The sequence below is a fragment of the Vipera berus genome (genome assembly GCF_964194415.1).
Source record: "Vipera berus genome assembly, chromosome: Z".
NCBI classification, from domain to species: domain Eukaryota; kingdom Metazoa; phylum Chordata; class Lepidosauria; order Squamata; family Viperidae; genus Vipera; species Vipera berus.
The window spans coordinates 65,329,144-65,351,901 of NC_138205.1; the positions used below are offsets into that span (position 1 = coordinate 65,329,144).

The 22,758-nt window shown below is 40.5% G+C and overlaps 1 protein-coding gene across 1 annotated transcript in view; it reads right to left on the reverse strand.

Annotated features, from left to right (window-relative positions):
- Positions 1-22,758, reverse strand: part of CNTNAP2 (contactin associated protein 2) — a gene marked incomplete at its 5' end in the record, with an annotated part of 1,513,027 nt that overhangs the window by 223,015 nt on the left and 1,267,254 nt on the right. Inside the window, one exon of the mRNA XM_081344134.1 lies at positions 18,966-19,202. Coding sequence (XP_081200260.1) covers positions 18,966-19,202 — 237 coding nt within the window. The remainder of the gene's footprint in view (positions 1-18,965; positions 19,203-22,758) is intronic.

The following is a 22,758-nucleotide window of genomic DNA, read 5'->3' on the forward strand; positions in this document are numbered from 1 at the left end:
ATATGTGAATGTAATATTAGAAAATCAATAAAAATTGTAAAAAAAAAATCCTATTGCTTGCATATCTTCAGGCAACCTAGTTCCTTTTTGTTGTGTAGGGAGTTCTTTGGAGGCAGTAAGCGAGACGAGAGGTTGCTAACAGGAACATTACTTTATTGAGGCAAACAGGAACAGAACTGAAACAGAGGCTTTTGTACATCTACTTATATGGTTGGCCACTAGGTGGCAGCCAATAGGTTTAAAGGAACCAATTCCCACCCCAAATCCTCCAATGATCTTCTTGGAGACAGCTTGTCTGGCAAGTCAGCAACCGTTACACAAAGACCCCAATTGAGCAACCTTAAGCAGCATTCAAAAGACACGTGAAAGCAGTTCAAGTAAATCCCAATACATTACACTTTACTATTATCCCAGTTTTATAAGTACTGAGGATAACAGAAAGCTATTATTCTCAGTATTTTTTTTTGAAAAGTTTTAAAATACATTTTTAAAAACATAAACTCCCTCCCTCCCCCTCCCCTCCCCTAACTTCCCCTCCCCTCCCCTCCCCCTCGACTTCCCAGAGCTGAATACAGGGTATAAACTTTAACCAACTTAAGCTAAAATATGCTAACCAACTAAAAAAGACAGTTTAGATTCTATTGCACTTTAACTCCTCTTAACATAACTAAATAACTAAATGATAATAACTAATTAATAATTCAACATATAATACTAATACTTATTCATATACTAAATGAAACTTTCTAGTCCCATATTTATTCTGAATATAATCGATCCATCTTCTCCATTCCAAAATATATCTCTGTTGCGATTGTTCTTTCAAATATGCTGAAATCTTTGCCATTTCCGCCAGGTTTGAAACTTTTAAAGTCCACTCTTCTATAGTAGGCAGTTCCTCCTTCTTCCAATATTGTGCTACCAAGAGTCTTGCTGCCATAATTAAATTTAACATCAATTTAGTAACTATAACAGTACAATCTGTAGTAATACCGAACAGAAATAACTGTGGAGAAAACCTTATCTTTTTCTTAAATATCTTCTGCATATTCCACCAAATTTTAATCCAAAAAGCTTTAACTTTTTTAAAAGTCCACCATATATGATAATAGGTTGCATCATCACAACCACACCTCCAACATTTAGGCTGATAATTCGGATACATACATGCTAATTTTTTGGATCTAAATGCCATCTATAAAACATCTTATAAAAATTCTCTCTTAAATTTTGTGCCTGTGAAATTTCACATTTCTGACCCATATCTTTTCCCAGATATACATCGCTATGGGCTCCTGAAAATTCTGGGCCCATTTTATCATGCAATCTTTAACAAGTTCCGTTTCTGAATCTATTTCTATCAGTGCATTATATATCCTCCTTACATGCGCTGGACTTTGATCTCTTATTTGTTTAACCAAATTTTCATCGGTTGTCGAAATACCAATTTTCTGATCCTCCTTCCATCTAGCTTGTAACTGACCATACTGAAACGAAGTCCGCACTATTCTTTCTTCTTTTAAAATATTGATTGGCTTTAATTGCCATACATTCCTTTCCATTCTAAGAATATATTTATATGTAGTCACATCATGTTTGAATCCCACACTTATATTTTGTATTGCATGTTTAGGTACTGCCCAAATTGGTATTTCATTATTTAGCTTATGTCGATATTTTTTCCAAACTCGCAACAGGGCATACCTTAATATATGTGTCTTAAAAATATTATCCACCTTCTTATCATATAATAAATATGCGTGCCAACCAAATAATAAATCAGATCCCTCAATATTCAGTAATCACCCTTGTGTTAGGTTAAACCAATCACTAATTGATGCTAAAACCACAGCGTCATAATTTAATTTAAAATTGGGCATTTTAAGACCACCTCTTTCACGTACATCTTGCATTATCTTAAATTTTACCCTTGGTCTTTTCCCTGCCCAAACAAATTTATTAATACCTTTCTGCCATTCTTCCAAATTTGAATCTTTTTTGAGTATAGGTATCATTTGAAACAAAAATAAAAATTTTGGTAAAACATTCATTTTCACTGCTGCGATTCTTCCCAATAAAGACAATTGTAATTTTTTCCAACTATCTAACTCTTTTTGTATTTTTAACCATAACAATTCATAATTATTTTTATATAATTTCGCATTTGAAACTGAAAGATATACCCCCAAATATTTAATCTTTTTAACTATTTCAAATCCTGTTAATTTTTCTAAGACTACCTTTTGTTCTGTGGTCATATTTTTAGGCAATATTTTAGTTTTTTGCGTATTTATCTTAAATCCAGAAACTTTTCCATATAACAATATTATCTCCATCAGGTCTACAACTGACTGAGTCGGTTGACTTAATGTAATAACCAGGTCATCTGCAAACACTCTCAGTCTATAATCTTGATCTCTTATATTAATTCCCTTAATTTTATTTGAATCACGTATCTTAATCAATAATATTTCCAGTGTTAAAACAAACAACAAAGGTGACAACGGGTACCCTTGTCGTGTACCCTTTTCAACATTACATGCTTCTGTCAAACTACCATTAACTATTATTTGAGCTGCTTGCTTCTGATATATTACTTTAATAGGTTGTAAAAACCCGTCCTCAAACTCCATCTTCTCTAATACTTTAAGTAAAAATTGCCAATTCAATTGATCAAAGGCCTTTTCAGCATCCAAAAAGATCAGCGCTGCAGAGACCTGGTTATTTCACTCCAAAAATTCCAATAAATCTACAATATGTCTCACATTATTTTTCATTTGTCTACCACTTATAAATCCTGTTTGATCACTATGAATCATTTGTTGCATAACCTTCATTAATCTATTTGCTAAAATTTTTGCAAATATCTTATAATCAGTATTTAACAGTGAAATTGGTCTATAATTTTTGGTTTGGGTAAGATCTTGATCTTCCTTTGGAATCAACAATATAAAAGCTGTTTTCCATGATGGAGGCACTTCTCCTCCAGATTGAATTGTTCTAAATAACTCTTTTAGAGGTTCCACCATTTCTAACTGTAAATTTTTATAATAAATGGCAGTCAAACCATCTGTTCCTGGTGCTTTACCCACTTTTAATTGTTTAATTGCCAAAATAATTTCTTCAGCATTTATCAATTGATTCATCCCTTCCCTTTGCTCTTGTGCAAGTACAGGGATATTCACTTCTTGTAAATATCTATCTATATCTAAACCTTGAATTCTATCCCTGGCATATAACTTAGAATAAAATTCAACAAAAGCCTTTTTAATATAATTTTGCTGAAACATCTCTTTACCGTTATATTCTATCTTATCTATGTTACGTGACCTTTGTTTTTTCCTTAACAAATAAGCTAACCACCTACCCGGCTTATTAGCATTACAAAAAGTATTGTGTTTAATGTACCACAGGTTAGATGCCACTTGATCTGCCATCAACATATTAAACTGACCTCTTAACAAAGTAATTGCTTCCTTCACGCTCTTATTAGATGGATTCAAAGTTAGAGCCTTCTCTTTCCTCTTGATTTCCTCCTCTAACTCTTTCCGCTTGTATTCCAATCTACGTCTATATTTATTACTTAAATATATTAACACTCATTTCATATAGGCTTTACTTCCATCCCAAATCATTTCAATAGGAGTACCCTTATGCATATTTATATTAAAAAGTTCTGTCATCTGTTTTTTACTTTCATCCACATTCTCTTGATATCTAAACAAATTTTCATTTAATCTCCAAGATTTTCTATCTTTCCTCTCCTTATCCAATTCCAACCATACTGGACTATGATCTGATAAAGTTCTTGGACATATCTTGATCTTCTTAACCCTAGAAAAAAAATCATTAGTACTTAATACAAAATCAATCCTAGAAAAGGATTGATGTCGATCAGAAAAAAAGGTAAAATCTTTTTCTTCCAGATTTTGTTCTCTCCAAACGTCTCTCAATTCCAAATCATCTTTCATCTCAAGAAAAGATTTAGGTAATCTGGCATGATTCGGAGTACTTTTAAAAAGACCTTTTTTGTCTTTCTGTGCGTCCAGGACTCCATTCCAATCTCCCATCAAAATACACAATTTATAATCCCATTGAATTATTTTATTATGTAAAAATTTATAAAATTCTCCTTGTTGTTGATTAGGTGCATATAGTCCAACTAAAAGTATTTTCTTGCCTTCTGTTAAAAGTTCAATTATAACATATCTTCCTTGTTTATCAGCTTCAATTAAATTGGCTGTTAAATTCTTCTTTACATAAATAACTACTCCATTTTTCTTATCGAAAGCAGACGCGCTAAACTGTACACCCAGTCTGGAATTTATCAAATATTTTTGGTTTGATACATGAATGTGCGTTTCTTGTAAGCACACAACATCATTTTTAAATTGTTTCAAATACTGAAATACTTTCCTTCTCTTTTGCGGGGAGTTTAAGCCATTAACATTCCAGGTTAGAAACTTTGCCACCATCTTTTGCAACCTGAAGCTTTTGGAGTGCGTCTTGCAAAACCACAAGCACCTGCCTTTTCGGTCTCGCTCCTCCCACTGCTTCACTATAAGTAGATTCTTGAGATATAATTGTGGATTTCTGTTCTTCTTGTTCTTGTCTTATTCGTCTGGTTGCAGCCCGCGTCATTCTTTGTTCCTTAACCTCTTCTAACGATGCCTGGGGCTGCACAGTTTCCGAAGTTTGCTGAAGTTCTTTAACCATCCGCGAGATGACTTCTTCATCTCCCTGTGTACTCTCCATTTGTGTCTGTCGCCCTCCATCTTCCTTCCTTCCTTTAAATTCTGGGGATGGTGGAGAACCTGCTTTAAATATATTAGAATAAAAGTCTCATGTCTTCAAAACTGTGTTGAGATGATATCTCGTGCCTAAATAATTCACCACCAAATGTAATGGTATCTCCCATCTGAACTGAAGCTGACGTTTCTTTAATTCATCTGCCAAAAAAGTAAATTCTTTCCTTCTCCTTAAAATTCTCAGTGGAATTTCTTTCAAAATTAAAACTTCTTGATCAGCAACTTTAAATCTATTGTGATAAAAAGCTTGGATAATCACATTTCTGATCGATCTCTTTGTAAAATAAACAACCACATCTCTAGGTAGTTTCCTTTGCCTGGCAATCCAAGAGTTAACACAAAATATTTTATCTATATCCCTTATAATTTCTTCTGCTTGACAGCCCAAAATCGGTTCCAGGGCTTCTGCCAGTAACACTTTCAAGTTTTCCTTTGGATCCTCTTTCTATTATTCTCAGTATTAAAGCTCCAAATTCCTTTGGAGATAATTTGGCCAACAGGAAAAACAGTATCTACCAGTCGTGCCTGAACCTACCTTTTTACTGATCTTTGGCTGAATAATAAATACATTAATTATACTGATGATGATGATGATGATGATGAGAGAGAAAGACATATACATACAGCGATAATGCATTTCATCAATTCAGGCTGTCCAGCGTTAGATTATTTTGCTTTATCAGAGCAGCAGAAGTAAACGCTTAGTGATTAGTGAAGCTACTGACTGGTGAGGTGGCTGGGGGCAGCACAGAGGTGGTGGCCGGTGGCAACGTGATGCTATGGACTGTGAAGCAGCTGGAGGCAGCACAGACAGAGTGACAGATGGAAGCAGTTGGTGGCAAGGCCCAGTGAGGAAAACTTGGTTACTAAATCTGGAAACCAGAAATGGCTGGAGGCAACTGGGGGCAGCTAGAAAGACTGGCTGAGCACAGAAAGGCAGTCAAAACCAAAGAAGAGAGGGCAGAGATAAATAAGGAAATTAAATTAAGAAAGGGAAGGATAGTGAAGAATTTTTAAGTAGAGAGCAGAAAGCTAAAAGCAAACTCCTTGTGGAGGAGAAAGCAGCCCTTCCCTTCATTAAATAGCCCTATTCCAAAACCCAAGGGCATACCACCACATACTTATCTACACCAAATACCAAGACAGAAAAACAAGCACAATCAGGCAGAAAAAAGGACAGAAAAAATAGGCATAATTGCCCAGAACAGAGAAGCTAGAAACAAGGTTAACAGCAAAGCACATTCAGCAACCAAAAAGATGGATTTTCAAACAACATACTCATGGAACAGATGACTGACACTATTGTGGTATGTAATAAATATTCCATGTATGTGCTCATGCCCAAAGAACACCCAAACTACACATGCATTAGATGTAAACTATGTGAACTGCTACAGGAAAAGATAAGGAACTTAGAGGCAAGATACAATAGAATAGAGGCAAGATAGACAGTCAGATAGAAAAATGGTGGTGCCTTGCTTGGCTGCAGCTGCTTCAGCTGTCAAAAGTGTGGGGGTTAGGGAGGGAAATGAACAATCCGGACTGAACCACTTTTCAGAAATAGGCACAACTAAGCAAAGTTAGGCTGCTAAACTTTCATACGAACATCAGTCCATATTGGAGATGAAGAAATTCAGCATGAAAGGAATGGTGGAGGAAACTGTTCGGGAGAGTCTGCATGGCCTCGGATTGCTATGGAGGAGAAAATCAACGATGGGTATGCTGGCAGCTGACATGGAGGGTGAAAGATCACCTGCAATGTCTGGAGGAGCAGGGAGGAAGAAAGGAAATTGCTGGAGGTGGAAACAGCATTGTGCTCAGTGTTTTGAGCAGTGAAGGCAGCGTTTTGGACTGCAGGGGCAGAGTGGAGGAGCAGCCATTGCAGCTGGGAAGTTTCCCTCAGTTGCTGACGATCTTCGGAAGAAAAAAAGGAGGAGGTGTGACCATAAGAGGAAGCATGGCAAATGCTGAGGCCTAACATCTAGACTAAAAGCTGGACCTTACAGAGTGTCTCTTCCATCTATTTTGTTTGCAAATGCTTGCTCCTTAGAACCAAAAATGGATTACTTGGGGCTGGATTTAACAACAAACTGGGAGGTGAAAATTTGCTGTGTCATCACTGTAACAGACCCTTGGTTAAAGCCCTCTGTCCCAGATAGTGCTAATAGTTTTATGGGATTTTCAACATTTTGGCTGGACAGGAGTTTTACTCTTAGTGGCAAATCCTGGGGAGGGGGTATCTGTTTTTATATAAATGACAGATGGTGTAATAATGCCAAGGTGGTCTCAAGTCTGTGCTCCCTAGATGTGGAGCTTCTGACCATCAAATGCAGACCCTTCTATCTGCCTAGAGAGAATTCTCTGTTACCATTATCACAGTTGTGTATTTCCCCCCTGATGCAAACAGAGAAGAGGCCCTGAAGGCTCTCTGTCATACCATCAGTGATTTACAAACTACTCATCCAGAGGGTGCATTTATTGCAGTGGGAGACTTTAACTAAGTGGATTTGAAAGCTACCCTGCCATATTTCCATCAATATGTGAACTTTACAACTAGAGGGGACAATACACTGGATCATGCTTATTCCAAAATCAAGAAGGCTTTCAAAGCTATCCCCCGCCCTCACCAGGGCTCCTCTGACCATCTCTCAGTGCTGCTTATTCCAGCATATAAACCTTTATTAGTCAGAGTGAAACCTACAGTAAAGCAGGTGAGGGTTTGGACAGAGGGAGCTATAGAAGCATTACAAGACTGCTTTGAGTGCACAGATTAGGGCACGTTTAAGGATGCAGCTCCTGATAACCAACATACAAATGTTGAGGAGTATGCCACCATGGGGTCTGCATATATCCAAAAGTGCATAGAAGATGTCTGGTTTGGAAGCATCACTGCTTCAGGCAGGAAGGCAGTGCAGAGAATGGTGAAGATGGCCGAAAAGATCACTGGCAGTTCCCTCTCCTCCATCTAGGACATAGCACAGAAGTGTTGCTTGAGCAGGGTCAATAAGATTATCTGGGACACTACACATCCTCTTCACAACCTGTTTTCCTTGTTACCTTCTGGGAGGAGGCTTTGTGGTATCTGTAGCAAAACATCCAGATTCAGGCATAGTTTCATTCCACACAGCATTAACCTTGTGAACTCTCAAACTCCCTCCTTCCATTATATATTCAAGATAGACAGTATTTAATATTTATTTGTTATGTAATGTAGGGGTGTGGGTCTATACATATGTTGTATATAGTATGGTTACGTGTGTGTCATGTATGTGTTTCACTTTGAGAGCGGGCAACTAAATTTCATTTTTGATGTGTGCCATTGTGCCCACATTAAAAAAATGACAGTAAAGGTTATCTTATCTTATCTTAACTCTAGCCAAACCACAATGTACCAAAGAAAGTTCTACCCAAATAGAACCAATTAATGAACAAATAACTCCCAGGGGATTTGACCCTACTGATAAATCCTTGGAGGAAGACAATGGGAGGTATGTCACACACAGAAGGAAACACAATACTCAAAGAAAGAAACAGCCTACAATTAACAAACCTCTTCTGCCCAGTCCAACCCAACCCAACCAGAAGCAGCCCCATTAAAACTGAGCAATCAATTTCTTCCCCTAGATGGAAACATGCAGACCCACAACCTTCCCCTCAAAAAAACCATGCTGACACCTAGCAAGTAAACAACTTCAAATATCCCTTAAAAAGAAATAGAATCATCCATCTGCATACAATCCAGGTAGGTATGTTGTCTCTCTGCAGCAAAAATGAAAGATGTGGCTGAGAAACTAACCAAAATAATTAGGCCCACAGATTGCTACCCTTTCCTCCTCCACCACATTGGGACAAATGACACAACAAAGAACATGAGTACAATAGTGAGTGACTACAAACAACTCCTAGGCAATAAAGTTAAGAAGGTAGGAGCACAAGTACTGTTCTCATCAGTACTCCCAACAAAAGGCCAATACCCATTGAGGGGAAAAAGAATTTTAGAAATAAACCATTGGCTAAAGGGTTGGTGTCACCAAGAAAATTTTGGTTTCCTGGATCATGGACTGTATTTCCTTCATGAAGGATTCTTGGCAAAGGATGGGCTGCACCTCACAAAAACAGGGAAAAATGTACTGTCCCAACTCATCAGGAGGGCTTTAAACTAAAATTGAAGGGGGATGCTGACCAATCTTCAGAATCTCTAGAACCCAGAACCAATCATAATCCCAAGAAAACAAATCAAACAATGAGGTGGGCAGAGATGAAAAGAAAAAAGAAAAACTCAAACAATATTCAGGAGGTGCAAGAAACATACCCACACACAGGCATAAAAGCCTTAAATGCTTATATACAAATGCTCAAAGAGGGTGAACTAGAAGCAATAGTACACAAAGGTAGGTATGACATAGCTGCCATTACAGAAACCTGGAGGGATGAAACCCATGAATAGAATGGACTGATGGATGGATACAAATTGTTCAAAAGGAACAGGTCTACAAGAAGAGAAAGGAGAGTCCCACTATATATAAGAGAATACTACATATCTACAGAAACGCACATGATCAAAGATAAAAATCCCTCCAGAATGTATATGGGTCAATATAATCAGAAGAAATAGATGAACTCTTTGTCAACCAGTTAACAAATGTATGTAGGAAGTATACCACAATAGTAATGGGAGACTTCAACGATTCAGGTATCAACTGGGAGACAAACTCTGCAGCGAGCAGGAGATCAAACAGATTCCTAACCAAACCTAGCTGACAACTTTGTCATCCAAAAGGTGGAGGAGAGAACTAGATGTAAAGCCATACTGGACTTAATTCTTACTAATAGAGAAGAAGTGATAGAGGGAGTTGAAATTGCCAGAATCTTGGGTGAAAGTGACCATGTCATACTGGAATTTAATATAATGCAAACAGTAGCAACAGAAAACAATCCAACCAGTGTCTTGAACTTCAAAAGACCTGACTTTAACAAACTCAGAGAGAAATTAGGAAAGATCCCATGGATGCAAATCCTAAAGCTGAAAACAACCCAAGAAGCATGGGAAACTCTCAAAAATGAGATCATAAAAGCCCATATAAGTACAATACCACTGAAAAAGAAAAACAAGAAATTAAAGAAGAAACCAGCATGGCTGCACAAAGATCTCTCTGACAAAGACAAAAAGGACAAATACAAAAAATGGAAAGAGGGGCACATAATTAAGGCCAATTATCAGCAGACAGCCAGAACATGTAATGAAATCACGAAAGCAAAGGCTCAGAACGAACAAAGACTTGCAAGAGAAATCATGGATAATAAAAAGTTTCTTCCAATAAATGTCAGAATTCGTTTATATTTCATTTCTAACTGTCTCTTCTGTGCAAAACCCAAATCTCACCCTTCCTTCCCTGGATTCTGCCATTCCCAAGGAGAATAGGGAAGAAGCATGGGATTTTATTACTTTCAATTCCTTCCTTAATTGTAACCTTTGTGTATTCCCCTGCCTGCTATCCATCACAATATAACCAATTACCAGGCATTCCCCTCTTACCTTGTGGACAGTGAAGAAAGTGGGTGGTAAGTGAGGAAGGAATGCATCTGGAATCTGGATTGTTTCTCCGGATGAAGTGTGAGGAGGTGGGAATGATCCTGTTTGTCCCACGAGGGGCTTGCCACATGGAGCTTGGCTGATCTGGAATGCACCGAATGAACTGTGGGGTGGGGCTTGCTTGGGGACATTTAAAAATATCGATCTGTGAAGGGATTTCTCAGATCCTGTTCATTATACCTGCTATCTTCTACTTCTTAGTAAAAGTTCCTGCTTGGACAACCTTGTCTCCAAGAGTCCTTCTTTCTTAAGATGTGGATTGAAGTGGGTTCTGACATTAGACAGGATCTGCATTAAGAGTCAACCTGGAAGGAAGAACCTTACCGGAGGACTTTGCAAAAAATACAATATCTAACGATGAGGTAGGGAAGGAGGAAAGCCCCATGGAAAGGGAACTTTCCCCCTGACTGAAATCCCACCAACTATCAGAAGCTGAAGCATCATATTCCTCCAGGAAAGAGGTGGTGGAGACGTGCGACCACAAACCACGAAGGTCGATGGGCGTTGGAAGGAAAAATGAGTGGGAAAAGGCAAAGAGGAAAGTGACCCTGAGGGAGAGTGGCCACCAACCCAAATGGAAGCAAGAGATGGAGAGCTCCCTGCACATCAGCAAAGAGGATGGGAGTTATGCATCACATGCAAACTGGATCCTAGAGAAAGCTATTGACCCGATGAAAAAAAACCTTGGCTCACTAAGGGAGGAGAAAACAGAGTCCCACAGCCACACCAGCACCTGGAGCTGCAGCTGGAGAGACAGTGCAGGGGTTCCAGAACCTGTAGCACTGGGGGCTGAACCCAGAGCTACCACCTCAGCAGCACCCACCCCCGCCAACCCGCAGATGGGGATCAGGATGGGGGACAAGATCGCCAATGGTGTAGGCACCTATCCATTCAAAGACTCCTGCCTGTGGAAGCGAAATTCAAGGGGGAGCCACCATGCTTGGGGTTTTTCATAACTCAAGTCCTCAGTTATATGGAAGAATATGGACAGGACATCCCCAGTGACAAAGCCCCCATCCACATGGTGCAACCTGCCCTGGATGGACTGGCTGCAGACTGAGTGATGAACCTGCATGACTCCAACACCCCAGAACTCAATGACTTCAAACGGTTCATGTCATCCTTGAGGAAGTGACTTTTAAGCGTGACTTAAAAACCTACCTGTTCCAGCAAGCCGGCCTGGCCTGATAGATTTTGGGGTTTCATTTGTTTTTACTATTGTTTTACTGTATACTTACCTTGCTCTGTACACCGCCCCGAGTCCCTCGGGAGAAGGGCGGTATATAAAAACAAAAAACAAACAAACAAACAAACAAGTGATTTGAGGACCCTTTGGCTGATCATAAGGCCTGGGAGAGAATCAAAATGGTAAGGCAGGGCAGACGGTCAGTGGTTGAATATACACAAGAATTCCGGGCCATTGCCAACAAGCTGAACTGGCTGGAAGACATCCTCCTTAGACATTTCAAAGATGGGCTACACTACGACCTGTATGATGCTTGCCTGCCTCAAGGAGACCCATACCATCTCGATGACTGGTACATCCTGGCAGAGGAGGTGGAGATATACCTACTGAAGAGGCACCACTGAGGAAAACCATAGGCCCGCCCGCTGCTCGAGCAAACACATGAGCCAGCAAAACCACAGGCTATAGCTAAGAAATCAACAGGTTATTTCAAATGTGGGAGAGAGGGCCACCATGCCACAGAATGCTGCTCAAAAGTCCCTCAGTGTAAATCAGACCCACCACCAGCCAGGAAATCAGGGAAATCCCTAGCCAAACCAAAATAACCTGCCATGAGGGAGATAGAGGCTGTAGAGTCCCCAACCCCTGCCAAGGATTGGGAGGGCACTCCGGCCTACACCGCATGGGCAAAACCATGGCCTCATTAGCCCAATGCTAGTGGGGAATTTGGGCATTCCGGTGTGGAGATTAAAGCAGCCAATCTCCTTTGGCCAGTTAGATGGGTCCATAGCAGGGGGGGTACCAGCTACCCTAGCCACCTTACCAGTTCACCTGTCCCTGGGGACCCATGAGGAAGACATAACATTTGTAGTGATCCTTGGCATGGAATGGCCAATGATTTTAGGGCTGGAATGGTTAAAGAAATTGAACCCCTGGGTAAATGGGAGGACAGCAGAACTTAACTTCCCAGAGGGAGAGCGTGTGAACTCAGAACCCCAAAAGACCCCCCCAAACCCAAGAAGCAGAGACAGCATCAGTGGGAGAAGAGAAGGGGTTACCAGAAATACCGGAAGAATACTGGGACCTTGCTGAAGTTTTTAGTGAGGAATGGGCAGATGAGCTCCCCCCTCACTGACCCACAGACTGTTCTATAGAATTCAAACCTGGGACAAAACTCCTGAAGCCCAGGCTGTACTGCATGAAGCCCTAAAGTGATGGTGGAGATGGAAAGATTCATAAATAAAAACTTAGAAAGGGGATTGCCAAACCCAAAGTGGTCACTTCTGTCCTGTTCAGGGAGAAGGACACTATGCACTTATGCATGGATTACCAGGCCCTAAACTCATTTAGTGAAAGTAATCTGTATCCCTTACCCCTAATGAAGGATATGCTATCCCACCTATCAAAAGGAAGGATTTTTACTAAACTAGACATAAGAGAAACATACTACCGCATTAGGATCAAGGAAGGGGACGAATGGAAGACTGCATTCAATTGTCCAATGGGTTGCTACCAGTTCAAAATTCTGCTATTTGGACTGCAAGGACCCCTCGCAGTTTTGATGTAATTAATTAATCAAGTGCTAAGAGAGCACCTATATAAGGGGGTCCTGGTTTACTTAGATGACACCCGTATCTTCATTGAGACCAAATAGGAGCATATTAATCTAGTCAGAGCAGTTCTGCAAAAATTGTGGGTCACCCATCTATATGCAAAATTATCAAACTGGGAGTTCCAACAGGAAAGAATAGACTACCTGTGATAGCATATCCCCACAGGGCATCAAAGTGGACCCTGAGAAATTCAGGGTAGTATTAGAATGGGCACCACCCCCACAAGGAAGCAATTGCAAAGTTTCCTGGGGTTTGCAAACTTCTACCGGCAATTCATCCCTTTGTTTGCCCAAATAGCCCTGCCCCTCATGAACTTGTTGAAAATGAGGGGGGGTCCCTCAGTGAAATTGACCCAGCCCTTGAATTGGACAATGTAATGTCAAGCAGAATTTGAGACTTTTTTCTGCTGAACCTGTACTGAGACACCCAGACCCCAATAAACCTTTCATAATACAGGCAGACGTGAGCGATGTGGCAGTGGGAGCTGTATTATTACAGGAAAATGATGAGGGCTCATTGCAACTGTGTGTAGATATGTCCAGGAAACTCACGGAGAGAGAACAATGTTGGGCAGTCTGGGAGAAGGAGGCATACGCTATGAGGTGGTCATTACTTATATGGCATCATTTCCTTGAAGGAAATAAAATCTCCTTCCATGTCTGGACAGACCACAAAAATTTGGAAGCGCTAAAAACAACCAGGATACTCACTCCTAAGCAAGCCTGCTTGTCTCAATATTTTCAATGATTCCGCTTCACACTCAAACACTTACCGGGGGGAAAGAATTTCCTGGTGGATGCATTATCTCACATACCCCAATATAACAGCACACGAGCCACTGACATTAATCCACTTATGCCCGAACAACAACTGGCAGCACCAGTAACCACCAGGGCCCAAGCTAAAATACAGCCGCTGGTGGATATCCAAACTGGAATCAAATTCTGAAAGTCTTTGGAAACTGATGAATGGTTCCATAAAAATAGACATGTGTGCACAATCAAAGACGGACTACCCTGAGTAGGTGAGAAGTTATACATACCTGGCACCCAGAGGGTCAGTTTCATGCAGTTGTGCCATGATACAAAATCAGCAGGACATTTTGAATTTGTAAAAACTTTATATTTAACTAAAAGACAGTTTTGGTGGCCATCCATGAAAAAGGACATAGAAAGCTACGTGGCCAGCTTCCAAAAGTGCACAATAGCTAAGAGGCTGCAGGAAAATTCGCCCCGATGTTACAACCAGTGGCAAACCTCTCAGCCCCCTGGAAAGAAATAGCCATGGATTTTATAGTGGAATTACCAGAATGCAATGGGAACACTGTCATCTGGGGGGAGGTGGTCACAGATTTGTTTTCCTAACAGGTGCATTTTATCTCATGCCAAAAGATTCCCACCGTAAAAGCCTTAGCAAAACACTTCATGCAGCACATTTACAGACTGCATGGAGCACCCCAACGCATGATATCTAACAGGGGAGTACAATTTACATGAAAGTTTTGGAAGGAATTTTCATCCCTTTTAGGAACTAGTCACCATCCTCAGGGGAACGGTCAATCGGAATGTGAGAACTCGGTACTGGAGCAATATTTAAGATGCTTTATTAATTTCCAGCAAACAAATTGGATGGATCTACTCCCTTTCGCAGAAGTTGCTTACAATAATGCAGTCCACTCCAGCACAGGCTACACTCCTTTTCAAAGAGCCACCGGTCAAAGTTTCAACCCTATGCCAGAACTAATACCAAATGAACTGGAAATTCCATCGCTGAAAGAATGGATGGCACAATTGAAAAACAGCTGGCCCATCATTAGGAAAGCTTTAGATGAAGCTAGGCAAGCATACAAAGCACAGGCAGACAAAAAGGGAGTCAATCCCACACCATTCAGGGTAGGAGAGATGGTATATTTATCCACAAAATACCTAAAATCCTTACAGCCCTGTAAAAATCATGGCCCAAAATATATTGGGCCCTTTCCAATTAAAAGAATCATAAACCCAGTAACAGTAGAATTAGAACTACCCAAAAATCTTAGGCAAATACACCCAATTTTTACTAAAAAGGGAACAACAGTCACCCTTAAGACTAATCCACCACCACCACCTATCATGGTTGAAGGAGAGCAACTCTTTGAGGTAAAGGAAATCCTAGATTCTAGAAAGCACCATGAAGCAATTCAATACTTAGTAGCTTGGAAACACCTTCCCTCAGAAAATGAGTGGGTCAATAAATGTCACACGAGAGCACCCAAGTTGCTAAAAAGTTTTCATACAGAATATCCCAGCAAACTGGGCTAACATCTATATTTTTGTTTCCTCTACAGGTGGATCTCTCCTATTTTTGAAGGGGGGCAGGATGTCAGAATCCATTGATATTTCATTTCTAACTGTCTCTTCTGTGCAAAACCCAAATCTCACCCTTCCTTCCCTAGATTCTGCCATTCCCAAGGAGAATAGGGAAGAAGCATGGGATTTTATTACTTTCACTTCCTTCCTTAATTGTAACCTTTGTGTATTCCCCTGCCTGCTATCCATCACAATATAACCAATTACCAGGCATTCTCCTCTTATTTTGCAGACAGCGAAGAAAGGAGGTGGTAAATGAGGAAGGAATGCATCCAGATCTGGTTTGTTTCTCCGGATAAAATGTGAGGGGGTGGGAATGATCCTGTTTGTTTCATGAGGGGCTTGCCACCTGGAGCTGGCTGATCTGGAACTGACTGAATGAATTGAGGGGTGGAGTTTGCTTGGGGACATTTTAAAAATATCAATGTGTGAGGGGATTCTTCAGATCCTGTCTATTATACCCTCTATAATCTATATTTTAGTAAAAGTTCCTGCTTGGATAATCTTGTCTCCAAGAGTCTTTCTTTCTTAAGATGTGGATTGAAGTGGGTTCTGACAAACAACAAGAAAAAACTCAAGTAAACTGTAGGTCCACTAAAGAAAGAAGATGGAAAGGAAATAACAGGCAACAGGGAGAAAGCAGAGCTCCTTAACTCATACTTTACATCAGTCTTTACACAAAAGGAATCATAGCCCAACATACAAAAAAAAACCACTGGAAAAGACAAATTAGAAATAAAAATTAAAATAAGCAAGAAAATGAACATCTATCTTGATGAAAATAAATTACTGGGGCCTGATAGATGATATACCAGAGTTCTGAAGGAGCTGGCAGATGTTATCTCAGAACCACTGCACCACATCTTTCAAAAATCCTGGAGCACAGGGGAACTACCTGAGAATTGGAAAAGGGCTGATGTGATGCCTGAGTTCCCCTATTTTCTTACCACCTGTTTGATTAGTGCACTTGGTGTGATACTCACTATTAAATCCTTGATTTTGCTTGACAGAAAGGTTGATATTCTAATCTGTACACACATCTATGTTACATGCATTGATAACCCTATAATTTTTAGATTGCTGGGGAATGTTCTGTATCAACTACGTAACTCACTGTCCCCATTGTTCAGTTTAAATATTTCTCCAGAAAATCTGTGAATTTATTGCCAGGTAACTCAGTCCCTTTCTATGATGGATGCAAACCATCTCTTTTGTACACTTTTTCATTGGACCATCTGCAGACATCATGATTAATATAACCAAAGCCTTCCCTTTTATACCACTCTTTTAGCCACTTATTAAATTCTGCTGTATGCTGGCTTTTCCATTTTGTTCCTTATATTCTGATAAATCTCTGAAAAAGTAAGCCTACAGCCTATCCTGCTAGGTTCCTGCCCAAAGCTCTGGAAATCCTTCTGCACAAAGAGTACATCTTTTTGGGACAGATCATTGGTGCCAAGATGTACAATAGCATCCACATGTCAGTCCTTGCTGGCATTCTTGACTATCTTAAAAATATGCTTCTTGTCCCTACTGGCAGTAGTACCTGGAAGACACCTGACCTCTTTCAAAACCTCTGTTTCCTTTCCTAAATTTACATCCCTTATAACTGAATCACCAAGCAGAAGGTGGCTTCTCTTTTTGATGCCTTGCTCTTCTTGTATGACAGATGTGTAATACCTGATTCACACTTTCCCCTGTCCAAAGCAAGTTCTTCAACTTGGACTATGACCCCCTGCTTATTTGAGTTATCATCATCACAACTACCTTGACCTGTCTCCTTAGTGTCCCCATTAAGGTCAGCAAGGGCACTGTATCTGTTATGGAGGGACACAGTGAAAGCTTTGTGTTTATGGTTCCCAGCTCTCACCCTGCCAGATCCCACGGTTACTCATAATGCCTTTCTCCTGCAGGATCTTTGGTAGAGGGGGCTGAATTGGACACCTAATTTCTGCCTGAAGAGCACAGATAACAGACCCTAGATAAGTAATCTGTCCTTGTAGACTAGTGATTTATTTACAGATAGGATAGGACAGTATCCAAGTTGGAAAACAGTACTGCAAAAGACAGCTGCAAAACATGTGTTGCACTGAACTAAGCCAGACATTCTGAAATAAAATAAAATCACAATCTCAGATGCACTTGCCCTGAATGTACTACTGCTCTTTTAGATTTTTAGTGATATGATTTGTGTGCTGTTAGGAGTGTGGGCCTCTACCTTTCTCCTCTGCACTCCCCCTTAACTCACAGCTAGCAGCTCTTCCCAGCAGCCTCTAGGACAGAGGTATCAAACTTGCAACATCATGTGATGTGTCATGACTTTTTTTACATTGCCGGTAATGGGGTGGGCGCAGTTTTGGCATGATGCATCTGGCCTGTGAGCCGGCAGTTTGATACCCCTGCTCTAGGAAGTAAGTTCAAGTGCAATGGAGATCCAACCAGCAGCTCAGCTACCTTTCTCATCTGCCTATTTCCTAAGTTTCTCTAAGTACAAAATAATAGGTTTTTCTTTCACATTTTAATTTTTCTGATTGCTAAATTCTCTCTCTCCCTCCCTCCCCCATTTGTATTTTCATGGTGATAGATTCAAGTATATATATTTCCATATATCTTTCCATGTAAATTTGTGAATTTAAAAAGGTGATTCTGCAGATAATAGCAAGCCATGTTTCCTATACACCAATTAGGAAAAGTTATGAGTCTTCTTTGTGTTGAAGTGTTTAAGATTTAATAGATGGAAAACAGTAACATTTCTGCATTATTCTTGGACATAGTACAATGATCATGCATGCATTTAATTTTTCTGATTGCTAAATTCTCTCTCTCCCTCCCTCCCCCATTTGTATTTTCATGGTGATAGATTCAAGTATATATATTTCCATATATCTTTCCATGTAAATTTGTGAATTTAAAAAGGTGATTCTGCAGATAATAGCAAGCCATGTTTCCTATACACCAATTAGGAAAAGTTATGAGTCTTCTTTGTGTTGAAGTGTTTAAGATTTAATAGATGGAAAACAGTAACATTTCTGCATTATTCTTGGACATAGTACAATGATCATGCATGCATTTAATTTTTCTGATTGCTAAATTCTCTCTCTCCCTCCCTCCCCCATTTGTATTTTCATGGTGATAGATTCAAGTATATATATTTCCATATATCTTTCCATGTAAATTTGTGAATTTAAAAAGGTGATTCTGCAGATAATAGCAAGCCATGTTTCCTATACACCAATTAGGAAAAGTTATGAGTCTTCTTTGTGTTGAAGTGTTTAAGATTTAATAGATGGAAAACAGTAACATTTCTGCATTATTCTTGGACATAGTACAATGATCATGCATTCGTATTGTCAGTTACTCAGGAATAATCATATTTCAGCTCCATTTATTTTTCAGATGGTATATAAAGCTGTTTACCTTTACTGCAGAAAGGACCATCATAAGCTGTCTGGGAGCAGTCGCATGAGTATCCATTATATTTTTCAACACATTTGCCACGGTTTTTGCAATGTATTCCATAGCTCGTGCAATGGCCAGAACATCCAGGTTTCACACCTGGGGTAACTTTTGCTCTCTCTTCTAAATCCAGAGTAAATCCATTCATTCTTAAAGAGCGAATGCAACCCAAAAATCCTTTCTGTTCACCTGCGGCACCTGAAGAACATGAATTAAAAATAAACAGAATGAACAGAAAATTACCACTTAATAAAAAATGAAGAATAGTTTCAGCTGAAATCCAGAAGCCAAATAAAGCCTTGTAAGTAGAATCTTGTTCATTCGCAGTTACCCTCCTGGAGATATCAGGATATAGGTGGAAGGCTAACTATTTCATTAGGTCTAACTGAGATTCTATTAAATTTTGGGGTGAGAAAACTGAGATTTGCCCTCTTCAAAATTGTCTTTCTAAATGTGCAAACATAGGAGAGCACATTAACCTGATAGAGAGAAATTTATTTATTTTTTTGCTAAATAGTGACTGGGTAACCTTTAGGCCTTAAAATAAGTCTAGAAAAAGAAATAGGAAGTATAGAACTCAAATTAAATTAATTAAGCACAGCAATATTAAAAAATGACAGTTGCAATTAATATAAGATCTGTCCCAGCTGGTCCCTCAGGAAAGAAACACTCTTGAATCCATCAAGTTGAATCAAAAGAACTTTTACTGAGAGAAACTGGATGAAGTAAAGTCAGCCTGAATCTAAAGATCAAGCACAAAGCACAACACAATTCTTTTGGTTTCCCAATCCAAACCCCACTGACCAGTCCACCAGCAGCCAATGCAGTGCAGAAGATGTTTGAGAATGCTGAGGTGCTAGGCAGATAACAGTTCACAGTCAGGGCATGACAGCCTTGGAACCTGGTGAAAACTGGCTGGGAAGGAGTCCATCCAGGCACTGAAGATAACCTCCCTCCTTCCCAGCAGAAACAAAATGTTCCAAGCATGGCACCCCCTCCCTCTTAGCACAATGGTAGGACACCAGAGTACAAATGGTCTCCCCCTGAACAGCAATGTTAGTCCTACAACACAAAACACAATAAAGAAGGTAAGAAAGGGGTTAGAGTTGATAGCTTACTTAGGTTTATTAGGATATTGATTATGAAACTGTTTAAGGAGCCTAGCAGCTTTAACATGGTGTTGATCAACCCATTCATTTTGGGATTCAGGAAAATCTTCTCACGTAACTAAATATTAAACCTTATCCTGATTTCTGCTTGAATCTAAAATGTCCTTAATTGCAAGTGTTGTTCCCCTTCTATCATTAAAGGCTCAGGCAGTGATAGCAGGCAGTGATAGCAATTCAGGTCTAAGGTATGTGTGTGGGGGGTAATCTCGGTCTTTTGCAAACTGCAATGGAAAACTGTTGAAGAGATTTGGGCAAATCTAGTTCCAGCATTACTGGGTTAATAATGCGCTTGATGGGAAAGAGAACTACATATTTAGGTCCTAACTTCTTTGATGGTTACAGAGATCGCAAGTATTGGGTGAATAGGTAAATGTGGTCACCAACATTAGAAGTTATTGGTACCATGCACTTTTTGTCAGCTTGCTTTTTATATGCTTTTCTAGCATCTGCAAGGGATTTCCTCACAACTGGCTAAGTATTTCATAATTGGGAGACTCATTCTTGTAAAGAAGGCACAGGGGGATCTTTCAAAGGTAAATCAGGCATGGGAGTGAAGTCTTGTCCCATAGCCACCTTGAAAGGGGTGAATTGAGTTATTGTATGCCACCTCTGCAGATTGTAAAAGTTTTGTCTAGTTGTCCTGTTAATAATTAATGTAGCACCTGAGATATTTTTCCAATACAGAGTTTGTGCATTTGCACCTCCCATTGGTTTGGATGTGGTGACTGGAGCTAAGCTCTTGATCAGTCCCCAGAAGGTTTAGGAATGCTTGCCAGAACTTGGAAGTGAATTGCACCCTGCTATTGGAGATTATGCATTGTGGGACTCTGAGCAGTTGGCTGACATGTTGCACAAAAAGCTTGGCTAGTGCATGTGCCGAAGGAATTTTTTGGCATGGGACAAAGTGTACCTGCTTGGAAAATAAATCAGTTATAACCCATATAATCATATTTCCTAAACTTTCTGGGAGTTCTACTATAAAATCAATGAAGATTTCTCTCCATGGTGCCATTGGCTCAGCCAATGGCTTGAGGAGCCGTGGGGATTTTCCTTGTTGCTGCTTGGCAGAGGCACAAATCAGGCAACTTGCCACATAACTTTCAATGTTCTTTTTTAAGGACAGCCACCAAAACTGCCTTTTAATTAAATATAAAGTTTTCACAAAACCATAATGCCTAGCAGGCTTTTTAATCCCGGGAGGTAGTGCTAAGTAAATCAGTTGAAGTACTGTGCCCATTGGACTTGCTTGGGTGACAGCCTCTGCAGGGTTTTCAATGCCTCTAGATTTTTGTGGTCAGTCCACACCTCAAAAGGCACTTTGCTTTCTTCAAGGAAGTGCCTCCATGTTAATAGTGCCCAGAGCTTGGCCTAAGTCCCCTTTTCTCAGACTGCCCATCTCCATTCAGTCTCTGACAGTATAGGCACAGGGTTGTGGGTTCTCTTGTTTGTTTTGTTGCAATAGTATTGCCCCTACAGCCACATCACTAGCTTCTGTCTGGGTGTTTAAGTTTAAGTGTTTAAGTTTCTTGAATGCTGCCTGACACTCCATAGTCCATTTTAGAAGTTGTCTAGGCTTTGGCTTGTCTTCCCCTTTTTGTCTTTAAAAGACAAAGTGAAGCCGAGAGTGATCTGGACAAAAGATGGGATAAATTGGCGGTAAAAATTGGTGAAACCTAGCAAGCTTTGCAACTGCTTTCAGGTGCATGGTAGGGCCCAATCCAATATTGCTTGGGCCTTTGGGGGGGGGTCTATATCAACTCCTTCATGCAATAGGTGGTAGCCTAAATAGTCTATTTCACTCTGGTGAAACTCGCATTTGGAGAGCTTGGCATACAACTTAGCAGCTTTTAGTTTTTTGTGCACCACTCAATTTTACATGCTCAGGTTTGTTTCAGTGTATATCAGTATATCATCTAAGTACACCAGCACCCCTTTTTGTATAGGTGCTCCTGCAGCACCTTATTAATTAGCTGCATAAAGATGGCCAGAGCACCCTGGAGGCCAAAAGGAAGGACTGGAAACATCCTAGTGGACAATTTGGCGGCGGAGAAGACGGCCGCTTGCTACTTTACTGACAATGCTGCCCCCTGTGCTGGTTTCGAGCCGCTGCCAGCGACGGAGGCGGTTATGGCGACGGCGTCCTCGGGCTGCTCTGGGCGGTGGAGAGGACGACCATGGCGACAGCGACTCGTTTGGTTCCGGCTGCTTGAGGTGATGGCGGCGACGGTGATGGCGATGATGGCGTCTTCGAGGCCCGCTGGCCTGTTTTACCGGCAGCGACGATGGCTGTGGCAACGGCGGCGACATAGCGGACTACCAACTTATTTATTAACTTATTAATTCTCCAGCTGTTTCCTTTTTTCCCCTTTGGACTGGGACGGACCTGGGTACAAGCCACAGTGGGAGAGTGGCTTGTTTTACATCGGCAGCCCCATAGAGGTGGGAGCTCTATGGGTGCTGCCCCACCCAGGGTGTGCATCTTGGACCATCCCCGGGAGCAGGCTCGCGCCCCGTTGTGAGAGGACGGGTTGTGGGCTGCCCCTGGGAGCATCCAACCGAGTGGCAGTAGGTTGGTGGATGGCCCA